This window comes from Tasmannia lanceolata, unplaced genomic scaffold (assembly GCF_043159265.1).
Source record: "Tasmannia lanceolata isolate RefF3 unplaced genomic scaffold, GAP_Taslan_0.1 ptg000025l, whole genome shotgun sequence".
Lineage (NCBI taxonomy): Eukaryota > Viridiplantae > Streptophyta > Magnoliopsida > Canellales > Winteraceae > Tasmannia > Tasmannia lanceolata.
In genome coordinates this window covers 10,664,982-10,678,541 of record NW_027518702.1, presented here as the reverse complement: position 1 = coordinate 10,678,541, position 13,560 = coordinate 10,664,982, and the positions used below count along the sequence as shown (strand labels likewise).

At 39.1% G+C, this 13,560-nt stretch overlaps 2 protein-coding genes across 2 annotated transcripts; both read right to left on the bottom strand.

The window, feature by feature from the left end:
• Positions 1-165: 165 nt before the first annotated feature.
• LOC143857963 (uncharacterized) lies at positions 166-1,648 on the bottom strand. The gene is made up of 2 exons (XM_077368528.1): positions 1,198-1,648; positions 166-1,016 (listed from the first exon to the last, which is right to left on the bottom strand). Exons 1-2 carry the CDS (start codon positions 1,417-1,419, stop codon positions 603-605), a joined length of 636 nt encoding a protein of 211 aa, XP_077224643.1. The 5' UTR covers positions 1,420-1,648; the 3' UTR covers positions 166-602.
• A 3,346-nt stretch (positions 1,649-4,994) lies between these two features.
• LOC143858004 (sugar transport protein 5-like) lies at positions 4,995-13,078 on the bottom strand. Its single transcript, XM_077368586.1, has 4 exons — positions 12,821-13,078; positions 9,338-9,657; positions 7,190-7,822; positions 4,995-5,608 (listed from the first exon to the last, which is right to left on the bottom strand). The coding sequence occupies exons 1-4, from the start codon at positions 12,951-12,953 to the stop codon at positions 5,171-5,173; spliced, it is 1,524 nt and encodes a 507-aa protein (XP_077224701.1). The 5' UTR covers positions 12,954-13,078; the 3' UTR covers positions 4,995-5,170.
• Between the last annotated feature and the right edge of the window lie 482 nt (positions 13,079-13,560).

Genomic DNA, 13,560 nt, shown 5'->3' with positions numbered 1-13,560 from the left:
AAACACCCTCCACAACTCTATAAATCATGGAAATCTAAATATGAGAGAGAGAGAGAGAGAGAGAGAGAGAGGAGTCTTGTTTTCACGTCTATCCCACGTTTGGTTCTACACTCATTATTATATCACATCGTATATACATCATGGACAGGTTAAATCACCAAAGAGGGATAAAAGAATCTAGTAAAGATTTTCCTTCATAAACACCCATACTATTAGTAGAAGCTAAAACCCAACCCATCAATTCAAAAGAAACCTAAAATATACAAAACAAACCTAATATTTAAAAAAAAAAAAACTTGTTCTTAAAAGGAAATCCATATAGCAAACATAAGGAATTCTTGCTTTTTGAGGATGATGAATCCTCTATCCAAACACATGATGGTCTTCAGCTAACCATCTTTTTACTGCCACTATTCACCTTTTAACTCTGTATACCTCCAACATTATGGATTTCATTTCATTACTTCATCTCCTTCTATTCTTTCCCTTTCTTTTCCCTTTTTCACAAGAGATGGAAGATTAGAAAGATGGAAAACCAGATGAAATGGGCTCTTGTGATATTGGAAGCTTCTTCTAACTTGTGCTTCTAGGCTTGATCAGACTCAATCCTTACAACACAAGAGCCTAAACTTGGGCTTAAACATGGATAAAGGGTTATTATGGGTTATGGGATGCACAAACTTGCAATTAGGGCACACAGGGGATGACTTGTGGAGCATCACCAACATGTGACAATGCATGCACACAGCTGTAACCATCTCCTCGCGATCCGTCTCAAGCGAGGCCTCCGACAAGGAGCACAAGTGTATACCTGTAGAATTCTCTTCCCTTTGCAGCTTAAAATCCTTTGATAACTCACTCGAATTGTTGTGTGCATGGGCTTTGAGTGATTCAAACGAAAGGTTAAGCTCCAGATCCAAGCTCATGGGCTTGAAACTTGAGGGCTCTGGACTCTGTTGCGGATCTGTACTTGTTCTCTGGTGGGTTCTCGTGTTGTAGAAGTGTATTTGACCCGACTGCATGGAAAAAGTAGGAAAAACATGCCTCAGTTCAACCATTCTAGTGCTACTCTTGCTCAAGCACGCTTAACTTGTTACCCATCTCAGTACTACTCTAGTCCAACTAGAGAACTTTTGTAGGTACTCGTGTAGCACTTATTTTACATATAAAAAAAGAAAGTGTAAACATTTATAGTACCTGAAGATCTAGGCAACGTTGCCACTCCAAAGGCAATGGCCTTTCGAGATGGAGCTCGATATCATAGATGGGTTCGACAATTTCTCCCCTCGATTGCTTCGATTCCTTCATCAGGTTTTCTTCGCGTTCACCCTCGTACAGCTTTCTCTTCTTAGACGAGTTTTCGGAGCTGGGAAACCTATTTCTCTCCCTGAGAAAGCTGGAGTTTCGACGGGAAGCCATGGATTTCAAGCAAATATCTCCCTCTATCTATCTATCTATCTATCTCATATAGAAGGCATTTGAGACATGAAATGGTGAATTTATAGGCTAAAATTGTCCAAAATTTGCAACTGAGGAAGTGCAAGTGAGGATCTAATGGAGCCACTTTAAAAGAACACGAGTAGGCCCCACCTTCTCTATAAATATGCTTTCTTCGTACAAATCTGGTTCAACTCGAGCCTAGCCGAACCCAACTTACCAACTTGGCAGCATTTAACCCACCTTTGGTGTGTGAAATGAGCACCCTTTTAAATGTCCTTACGTAATGACACCTAATAATGAAAGCAACCCTCTCCAACTCCGATGACTAGCACCGTACTTCAAGTTCTTAGAAGTTATAGCAGAAAAAACTTCTTGCCAAGATATAACCCAAGCCAAGACGAGGTAGCTAGATCAGAAATAAGCCGTGACGTGTGTGTGTGTGTGTGTGAGAGAGAGAGAGAGAGAGAGGATCATTAAATGCGAGGCAGCATACAGTTGAAGAATGTATGAATGCCATGGCTTTTCAATAAATCCAACTTCCAAACTTGGGTCACTTAAAAGAACTATAATTTAAAGCGCTTAACTCCCTCAAATCCTTAATTAAAACAACCAAATCCAGGTGGGGGAAAATAAATAACCCACCCGATCCACCCTTCTGTTAGGGATGTTTGGATCTACAGAAAAGAAGATTATGGAAATAATATTTTCTTAAACATCCGTTTTATGAGCTATAGTTTGTTTCACATTGTGAAAAAAACAATTACTCCAAAAGCTTAAGCTGTTAGAGTTCGTGTTATTCATTTAATCATTTATATTTCAACACTCCTCGTCAAGTGTGACACCTCTTAATTTTTTCGGTTGGCCATACATGTGGCACATGTGACCCTTCTTTTAAGTTGGTCGTATATGTGGCTTTTTAATATCAAGGAGTTGTTGGGCTTTGAACCTATGAACTGCTGTGAGACAATGACCCTGATACCATGTGAAACAACCAATTACTCCAAAAGCTTAAGCTATTAGAGTTAATGTTATTTAATCATTTATACTTCAACATGCATCTATTAATTTTTTGGAAATTCAACATTTTGATTTCACCCCTTTCAACAAATCTAAGAAATTCCACTGCTTCTTTCTCTTCCACCTCTAGTCTCCTATCCTGTAATGAACCATCTTCTCCTTCCCGATCTGAAGATGAAGAAAGAAGGTTGTTTTGATAATCACTCTCGTTCAAGGAATGCTTAGATGAGCCAACTCAAGTCTATTGTTGATGCCGCAGACATTTCACAACATTCTATTTTAGACTCCACTTTCATCTTTTATGCATCGGTTGATTTCAACCTAAACTAAAATGACTTCACTAGTCATATCAGTGCATAATCATCATCTCACCTTCTTCAATGAAGTATAATCAATTCTATTGAGTCATAAATAGCTCCTTGGGCATACCAAGCAATATGTTACGGGCCTAGCAATTCAGTTAAAACTGTGTGACACTGCACTTAGCACCCCAATGCTTAGCAAAAGTTAGCCTTTTACCCAACTAGTGAAATACTTAGACTAAGAGAGTACATAGAGAGTTCAAAAAGAGAGCTTTTTATTTCTTGAAGAACGCTTATAGCTTTCTGTAGGGGTGAGCATTATTCGGTTAAAACCGAATAACCAAACTGAACTGAACCGAACCGAATTGGTCGGTTCAGTTCGGTTTTTTTCTTTTCGGTTCGGTTTAGGGTTTTTTTTTTTGGAAATTCGGTTATTCAGTTTCGGTTTTCTAAAAAAAAAAAAAGAATTCAGTTAACCGAATAACTGAAATAAACGAAATTACGGATGAAAACCATTTTTTTTTTCCAAAAAAAAGTGCTATATGTGCACTCCGTAGGATGATCAAAACCGTCCATTTGATTGATCACAACTTAATTAGGTTGTGCTCAAAAAATCATTTTGATCTGATGATCCTAGCCCTCCGATCTAAACCGAGATTTTGATTTTTTTCCCTCTTTTTCTCCCATAATTCGGTTATTCGGTTTGGTTTCGGATAATTTCGATTCGGTTTCGGTTACCGAAATTTGGTAACTGAAATTATTTTGGTTATCAAATTTTGGTCTATTCGGTTTGTTTAAACCGAGCCCCTAGCTTTCTGTGATTCACAAATGGGGGGGGGGGGGGGGGGGGGTCCCCATTTTATAGGTATCATAGGAATTTTCGAGACCTCTTTTTACACACTTGTTTTTTTAGAGCATTCTAAATATATTCCAGTTACATCCTTTACAAAATATCTAACCCTCTTCTAGAATATTTAAATACTTCTACTTTTATTGTCTATTATTCTTATATAAGGTTCTAAAATTTTCTACATAATTTTAGGAATGCCTAGAAATTCTCTACACAATTCTGGAGATATCTAGAAGGTTCTAGTTCTAAAGATGTCTACAAGGTTCTAGACTTCTCCAACAAACTTTTACAAAACTCTAGGCTTCTATAAGGTTCTCCCTTTCTTCATGCTTGTCTTGTGCTCCCATATGCCTATAACGGGAGATATTGTGACCCAAATTGTCACCCCTTAATATATAGCTCAAGATCATCTTCAATCCACTACTTGTATTGTGAGGCAAATTTATAGCGATTGCCATAATCGAGGGTGGGGTGCTTGCGGCAGTGGTCACAAACATGGTTGCCATAATCAGAGGTAGTTCTGCATGTGAGGGTGATGATATGATGCCTCACAATCCATAATATGTCAAAAATTCTCATTTCTATTGCACATTTTACACGAGATCTTGATTGTGTTTAGGGAGCCAAGAATGAAGAAGGTGCAAATCCCATTTAAATCTTTGAAGTTGGTCTCATGGGTTCGAGTCCAACTGCCTCCATTAACTGCCATTGAATACCCTTAAATGCAGAACTCAAAAGCACCCTCACATGCCTCGCTTTCTACAACTCTCTATGACTTCCCCCATCACTCTCTCTATCACCACCTGTTTTTGTTAAATGCTCAACCCCCTCTTCCCCTCTTTGAACTATCATTTCGTTTTCAGGGAAAAAATCATTAAAAGTTTCAAACCCTTCTGCTTCCAAGAATAAATGCCCTAAACTACTCCTTTGTCAACAACATTTATGTATTGGAAATGCCCATGAAAATGAGCCTAGTAAGTTTAAGCACATCTTCCATATTATATAAAGGAAGACACTGAAATTTGGCCAAGGATTTGGTCATTTACAGAGTGCATTTTGCATTTCGTGGGTATTCGTGCTCAGTTCCTTGTCTTCTTGTGTATGTGTCACAAATACAATAAATGGTTTTATCTTTATGAGAGATTTACATGGTGCCCGAACGTGAAGTCTAGCGCAGGCGGCACCCCCTTATATTTTATCCGCGAGGAGGCCAATTTTAAGAGGCCGTTGTTGGATCAAATATCAAGGGCAGTACTTCTATCGCGCTTGGAGACTTGGAGACTTAAACGCTCGAGTACCATATATAAGGAATTTACGTTGTGTTCCACCTTATGTTCCACCTTATGGATGGTTTGAATCATCCTATGATGTGGTCCATACAGCACTTTTTGAAAAATTCCTATAAGCTTTTCATATCCAGCTTTAAGCCCAAGATGAAAGGCCCACAAGTTAGGCCCATTATAAGATTTTCACATCCAGCTTTTACATTGTAATTGGACTTCTTAACACGGCCAACCTGACCCGACCGGATCCAATTGGGCCCAACTCCTAGTGTCCCTTATTAGGGCAAATTTGTGGGTTTTGTCTCTTCAACAAACCTTCTCCAGTACCAATGCTGCTCCCAGACGGAGTTCATGGAATCGAGAGGGATTCCTTTAGTTTCTGGTAGGAATCCGGCGACAAATCCGGTCATTATCGTTATCCAACCGGCGTAGAACAAGAAAGTTCCATACTTGAAGTGGCAAAGCATTGTGAGGAATGTTTGTGCTAGCACAAAGGTAGTCACGAAGTTGACGCCGACAGATATACTTTGGCCGGCCGGTCGGATTTCCATCGGAAAAATCTCACTTGGGACGAGCCAACTAAGCGGGCCCCACGACCAACCGAATCCGGCTGCATAGAAGCACATAAGTACTAGTACCAAAATAGAGTAACCCTTGGATAAGGACCCCTCACCGGACACCCCTAGCTTGGCTCCCAGTACACAAGCCACTGCCACCTTCAATCACATTACAATTGTGATAAAATAAATTTTAAATGAATGCCTTAAAAATCCATGTTTGGCAACCATGAATTAATGTTAAGTGACTAAATGGGTCCATCTTGGCTGAAATAAATCTGTTTAGAGTATTTGTTATTTTTTAGATATGCTCTCTAGTTGTTTAGCATAGGTAGGACTCTTAGAGATAGGGCTATCTAGATTAGGTATTTTCTATAAATAACTTGTACATAGCCTTTTTTGAGAAATGAAGAAATCATCTTAGAAATTGTGTCTTTTTGCATAAAGGAGGATTGATCCTTCCCTCGAAGTGGATCAAGAGGCTGATCTTCCCTCTAACAAGATCAATCACGTTACGAACTGATTCGGATTTGTTACATTCACTTTCCATGGAAAAGTTTACCCAATGGTGAGGGGGATGGTAAAAATTCTAGTTAAATGTAGTATTGAGTAAAAAAAAAGCAGTAAAAAAATGGTTAAATATACATCTGAAAATTTCTCATTTACAAAATATAGAGAGGGTAGAGTTGAAAAGTTGGTAAAAAAAAAGAAAAAAGGAACATGTTTAGCATTTTTAAAATACTTTTTAAACATTTTCTTAAACTCAAGGATGCCCTTGCAAAAATCAGATGAAATGGTGCCTTCATTAGCTGCACACCGCTAAAGTTTTGCTATTATAAATGCACTTCGGTGACATGCAACTAATGCGGGTGCCCTTTCATCTAATTTTTGCATATGCGCCCCTTGACTTCAGCATTCCTCAAGTTTTAAACAGACTATTTACCTAGGAAACGTGTTTTAAAGAAAAAAAACCATTTAAAACTAAGTTTTGCTTACAGGGAGAGCGAGGGACTTGAGAAGATATGAAGGAGGAGAGGTTCAGAAAAGTCCGAAACACAAGAAAAAATAAACTCTACTTAAAATATAGTTTATTTTTTCCTTATTTTTTAGCCACTTCTCAACCTCTCCAGGCTCTCAAGTCTTCTATCTCTCCCCACTTGATATACAAATTTTCAATGGAAAAGAATTTCATGGTTGTCAAACATGGCCTTGTAGTAGAAATACTTTGGTTTGGCGATTCATAATCGGGATTGGGTATCTAGAATATCTATGTCCCAGTACAAAAACAAAATATTAATAATGAAACATGGGGAGAAGTATAGCCTGTAGTGACATGGTAGTCCAATCTTGCCAAATTTAGTGTTAGACCCTAAATTTTCCTTGTTTTTTCAAGGAAATGAGCAAACCTAATAGAACCTGGAATCTGAGTTAACATGGATTATGATAATATTTTCTTTGATTTTCCTTCCCCAGTTCTGTTTGCCATGTGTATCAAAATAAGAATATTGGGACATATGGGGTCTTACTGTCAATTGATCAGAACCGTTCATTTGATAGCCCCAACTTTGAATCTATTAATCCTGGTGGATATAAATAATTTTTGGGTTATAGGAGATCTAAACCGAGTCCTATCAAGTGGACGGTTTGGATTAAGAATGGGTGGGACTCGGGTGCATTTACCATCTTAGGGTTTAGCGTTTAGGGTTTAGGGTTTGGAGTGTAGGGCACCCTACGACTTACCTGGCATATGATCATCTGGATCCCACCCTCTAAAAACAGGAATCTCCGTCCATACCGATCCACGAAAAAAGTGGAGACGAGGATCGAGCCAAGATTCACCAATCCGAGTATAACAGCGGCCATCAACGCCGAATTATTTCCAAATCCAACGGTCTGAAATAAAATCGGCGCATAGAAAGCGATCACATTGATCCCCGTCAACTGTTGAAAGAACGGAATCATGATGGACATGACTAAGTGGGGCCGATAACGCCGTTTTAATATGTTCTTGAAGGGAACTTCTGTTACGGATCTCGAGATCTTGTTTGAATGGACGAGATCTGTTAGCTCGGCTTCGATATCTGAGCCCGACCCGCGGATCCGGCTCAGGGCCAGCCGGGCTTGTTGGAGCTTGCCACGTGTCACAAGGCTACTGGGTGTGTCGGTTATGAGTAGCGCGCCGAGAGTCATGATTGTGGCTGGAACGGCGGCTAAGCCGAGTGAGAGGCGCCAACCCCAGCCGTGGATGTGAGTTGTGCCATAGTTTATGAGGTTGGAGGCTACGACTCCGACGCCGATAAAGAGCTGGAAGCCGGTGTTAAAGGCGCCACGCCATTTTGGTGGGGCCATCTCGGAAAGGTAGATAGGAGTGGCCTGAAAAGCACATGAATAAGGTTAAAATTGGAATTACAAAAAGAAGGGAAATGATTTTTTTTTTTGAATGGTTAAAAATTTCTTTGAAAGGACAACATGGTCAAAGGAACAGAGAATACACAAGATAAATGATAATACAATCGAACAACAAAAAGAATCGAGCAAGGAAATCGTATTGCTCCAAGGAATCCAAATGAACTCCACTTCTAGCTAGTTTGTTTGCCTCCCCATTGGCCGATCTTCTGACCCGACGATATGAGATCCTATTGAAGAAACCGCAAAACGCCAACGAAACAAATGAGAGTGGTAGAGCCATCGAATCACATTGAAGGAGTCTCCTTCCACTACAACATGATTAAAATCCTCCTCCTCTAATAATTTTATCCCTCGATGTACAACCTAAACTTCTGCCTCATGTTTTGATAATTGCACAAACTCATCTTGTCTTTTATTATTTAACGAGCTATCAAAGGCTAATATAGTACCCATAAAGCTCTCACAAACCAATTAAAAAGAAAAGCCAAGCTGGGTTTGTGGAATTATTAATTACAAATAGGAGGTAAATAATATCAGCAAAACCATGTTTTGACAATTGCACGAGCTCATCTTGTCTTTGATTATTTAAATAGCTGTCAAAGGCTATTTTACTACCCAAAAAGCTCTCATAAGCCAACGTTTGGTTCAAAAAAATGAACAGAATGAAAGGGCGGAAATGACACCAGGGTGGAACTAAAAATTAAATTGGATAAAATGCTGGAATTGTTTCCCGCCCCAATAGGTGGTATTCTGATTCTGCCCCGGTTGGTATGGAATTTTTATTGAAATATTTTTTAATTAAATCTTTTATTTAAAACTTTTTCCATTCAATTTCCAAGGTAATAGCAATAGTAATCAGATTAGGATACCAATTCTGATTTCTTATTCTTTTAACCCTAATGCAGCCCTAGATATACTGTCCAAGAAGGATAGCCAATCCCTAGACCAGCTTATCCAAGGATTTCTTTTGCAAGGGAAACTTGTCACTGTCTGAAACAACCAATTACTCCAAAAGTTTAAGCAGTTAGAGAAGGGGTTATTTAATCTTTTACACTTTAACACTCCCCCTCACGTGTGGCCCCTCTTTTTACAGTTGGCCAACATGTGGCACATGTAGCCCTACTTTTGGGTTGGCCATAAGCCCATAACATGTGGATTTTTTAATATGAATGAGTTTGAACCCACACAGTTGCTTTCAAACAATGTGAAACCACCCTTTAATTACTCTAAAAGCTTAAACTGTTGGAGATTGTTTTTTAATATGAAGGGTTTTGCTAACGAGTGCCCTAAGGGCACCCATTAAAGTGCATTGGAAATGATATTTTCCAATCATTTTACACGTATTTTCAGACTTTTAATTACCTCTATTTGAAGATTTCTTTATGAAAATATGTGGAAAATATCATTTCCAATGCACCTTAACGGGTGCCCTTAGGACACCCTTTAGCAAAACCCTTTTATACTTTAAACTCTACCCACCTGATTTGTAAATCCAACGCCGAATCCAAGCAAAATGCGACCTAATATGAGCATCTCTATGTTGACAGCGGCTCCATTGATGGCAGCTCCGGCGAAGAAGGTGGCTCCACCTATCAACATGGTGGCCTGGCGTCCCATAGCCTTTGTGACGTGGCTAGCCATGAGGGACGCAACTAAGCCGGCAATATACAAGGATGAAGTGAAGGAAGTGAGAACCTGGCTGTCATAGACACAATACTCGTTCCGTTTGGTGTCCGCCATTTTCCTCAACACCGACGGGAAGAATTTTCTAAGGAATGACTCCATTGTTGTTACTCCTCCTGGTAATTTAACATAATTATTAGTACAATTTAGTTAATCAGTTGGAGATGAATGCTTCAGTAGGATTATGGTGTCGGCCCAGGTTACAAGATAAATTTTGAAGAGACAAAAAAGAAAGGAATAGGGCCGGACCTCATTGTAGGGCTACAAGATATATACGAGATCCAAAGCTGGGCTAAATCAAGTGGATGGTTCAGATCAATCAAATGGTGGGGCCCGCTATGGCGTAGTAGTTGCCCCACATTGCATGTATTACTATTAGGTTTGATCTAGGATTGTTCTTAGGCTTATTAACTTGGAAATTTATTATATCATTGTTTAAAAATGCGAACTATAACTTGGCCAAGGTAAAACTGAGTCAACTCAGCTCAGTCAATAATTTTTATTAACTCGGGCTTAAACAAAGGTTTTAAATGACATCGGGTACTATATATACATAATTAAAGAAAACTTTAGATTTATAAGGTTTTAAATAATTTTGGAGGCCGCCATGTATTCCCATTGTACACAGGGAAATCATATCAGCACATCCATGTTTTGATATTTGTGCCAACTCATCTTGTCTTTTATTATATCAAGAGTTGTCAGCATTACAGTTCCCAACGAGCTCAAGAAGCCAATTAAAAAAGAAAAGATAAGACGGGTTTGTGCAATTATTAAAACATGATTGTGCTGATATCACTTTCCTATACATAATACATAATAGAGATAAAAATAAATTAAAGATAGCTATATAGAAATTTAGATGTAGAAGATATTTAATGGCAACTGATATCGGCACTGTGATGTTTTAATAACTGCACAAACTCGGCTTCTCTTTTCTTTTTTAATTGGCCTCCCAGAGCTTTTTGGAAAAGTAATAACAACCTTTGACATTTGTTTAAACAGTAAAAGACAAGACACGTTAGTGCAATTAAAAAGGATTATGTTGTAAGATATTTAATAGTTAAGTAAACTTTATATTTTATGAGGTTTCAACTAATGTCGCAACCCTCCAAATATTCCCACTATATATGGGTTGTAATTTAATAGTTAAGTAAACTTTATATTTTATAAGGTTTCAATTAATGTCCCAACCCACCAAATATTCCCACTATATATGGGTTGTAATTAGGGGTGCAATTCGGGTCGGTTTCGGGTTGAGGGTTGCCGGGTTTGGGCAACCTGACCTGAGTGAAACCTGACATTTTTTATTAGGCTTAAAAATTGGGTTGAACTCTGGTCGGGTTTGGGCAACCTGACCTGAGTGAAACCTGATATTTTTTATTAGGCTTAAAAATTGGGTTGAACTCGGGTCGCGCGGGTCGGGTTTGGGTTGGAAAAAAGGGTTCCTCAGGTCGGGATCGGTTTGGAAGAAAGGGTTCCTAGGGTCTGATCGGGTGGGCCTCAACCCGACCGAGCCCGACCCGAGTTCCCCCCCTAGTTGTAGCCTTGTAGCGTTGTAGGTAGAGTTGTTAATTGATTGTATTGTTCATCATTTTCTAAATTGGTGGGCCGGTCACAGTGTCACACCAAAGCTTACCTACAAAGAAAAACAAAGTTGAAAAATGTGTCAGCTTCTTGGCCTTTCTCATTCTTTCCAGGAATGATATTGTCACTTCCTTTCTCACTCTTTCAAGCTAGCTCCTTGACTTTAGCATATCTACTTCTAAAGGAATGCTAGACTACGGGGCCGCCCATGCAAAAATCAACTGAAAGGGCACCCCTATTGGCATCACATCAACAAAGTGCATTTAACACTCTCTGACTTTTAGCCATTGTAAATGCACTTTGGTGACATGAAGCCAATGGGGTGCCCTTCTAGCTGATTTTTGCAAGGGTGCCTTTGACTTTAGCATATCTCCTTCTAGAGGAATGCTAAACTTAGGGGCGCCTTGCAAAAATCAGCTAAAAGGGTGCCCCCATTGGCAGTATGTCACCAAAGTGCATTTAATTCTCTTTGACTTGCAGCCGTTATAAATGTGCTTGGGTGACGTGCAGCTAATAGGGGCGCCCTTTCAGCTGATTTTTGCAAGAGTGCCCTTGAGTTTAGCATATCTCATCTTGAAAAAAAAAAGGTTGTTTAAAGACGAAGGGGAATGGGTTTGTTGAAACTTTCATTTTCCTTAGTTTCGTGTTGCAAATTCCTCTAATAACTTTCCACAGTAACTACCATTCCTTTCCAAAATTATATCTTGTGAGAAATGATATTTCCAAGCACATTTTTTCCCATCTTTTGATCTTTTCAACTACATCTACCCCCCCTTTGTTTGTCTTGTCCGAAAATCAAGTTTTTTTTTTTTTTTTTCTTTCGGAGGGGTGCGGGGGTGGGTGGTGGAACTACTAGAAACCCCTAGAAAAACTGGAATCCCCCCAAGATTTTCATAATTAGCCAATAGGACATTGATAACTTCTAATTATTTCTTTTACTCATTTTACCCTTTGTTGTAGATAACTTCAAAATCCCTTAAAATCTCTCACTTCAACCAATGCTAAATCTTCTAAATATATCTCTCTCTTATAAAGGGAAATCTCATTAGAGATAGATGGTGCCTTTTTTAGAGAGAGGGAGATTTTCAAAGGCTTTAATGTTGCCTTTGGTGATGGAGAGATTTTAAGGTAATGTAATTAAGGAAAAAATGGGGAAAAGGGAAAATTAAAACCTATTTAACGCAAAAAAAAAATTGTACCATTAGTAATTATGAAAATTTTGGGGCCTTATATCCGCCCCTTTTGATTACTATGGACACAACGCCAGTGTACATGACAATCAAGTACACTGGCACTGGGTGTTCCTGGTAATCAAAAGGGGCCTATATATCACTTCCCTTTTTTTTTCTTGGAAATTACAAACAAAGGGGCGTAAATGCTAGAAAGAGGGTGATAATATCAATTAGGGATTTGCTAGGGACCATCTTATAAGGCATTTCGCAGCAGGTCCGTTGCATGTGATAGCAGCCATACGGGCTCGGATTTTGTCTTATTCATTTAATTCATAGGTGGGGCTGCTCTCACTTGCAACAGCCCAGCCGTGAAATGCTTTTTACGATGATCCCTAGCATATCCCAAAGGAATGGAGCCTCATACACACTAGCAAGAGAACCCATGACTGAAAAAAACGAGAAAGAAGAATCAAGAGAAGAAAAAAAAATTCCCAGTTTCCAAGGAAAAATTACAACCAACCTGAAATTCCAATATCATAGCCAAAAATCAACCCTCCAGAAGCTGCCACGATGCAGGTGATGATCACTGACGCCGTTAACCTTCCGTTAAAGTTCTTGCCGTCACCGTTAACGGAAAACACTCCTCCGGCCATCTTTGTCTGATGTTTTTTTTTGCAGAAGAGGAGATATGAAGTTTGATATTTAAGCCGTAAAATGGAAAACCTTCTCCTTAAAATAAGTGTGTAAAAGATTATATTAAAAACTATATCAATTTATTAATCACGTTAGAAATTTCTTGTCTTTATGTGAAAGAAAAATGGTCCTAAATCCTTAAAAAATAGCTTAAAATAGTAGTAGTGGATAGATCACGTGTCAGCTTTCCTACCATTCTCAACTCACTTTCTTGATTTCATCTACACCGTCGATAGATAAATGATCGGGACCGTCCATCTTGTGGGCCATGGATGACTTTTAAACTAGTCACATCTAACGTTCGGAGTCCAATTTGGTGTGCCCAAGATGGTCAATTGTTTACATTTTTGGCGAGGAAAAATTCGCTCATTGGATGGTTAGGATCTTCTGATCGGTGTTAATCTTGTATTTGGGGACCCTTCAATGGTGGTGGGGTGGGGCCCCACCATTGGTTAGGTGGGAGTTGTGCTCTTCATGAAGTTCCTCGATCACCACCGTTGATTGTGACATCGCATCCTAGTCAACGGTGCGGATTTAATAAGGGTGTACCGGATCCTCATTCTCATA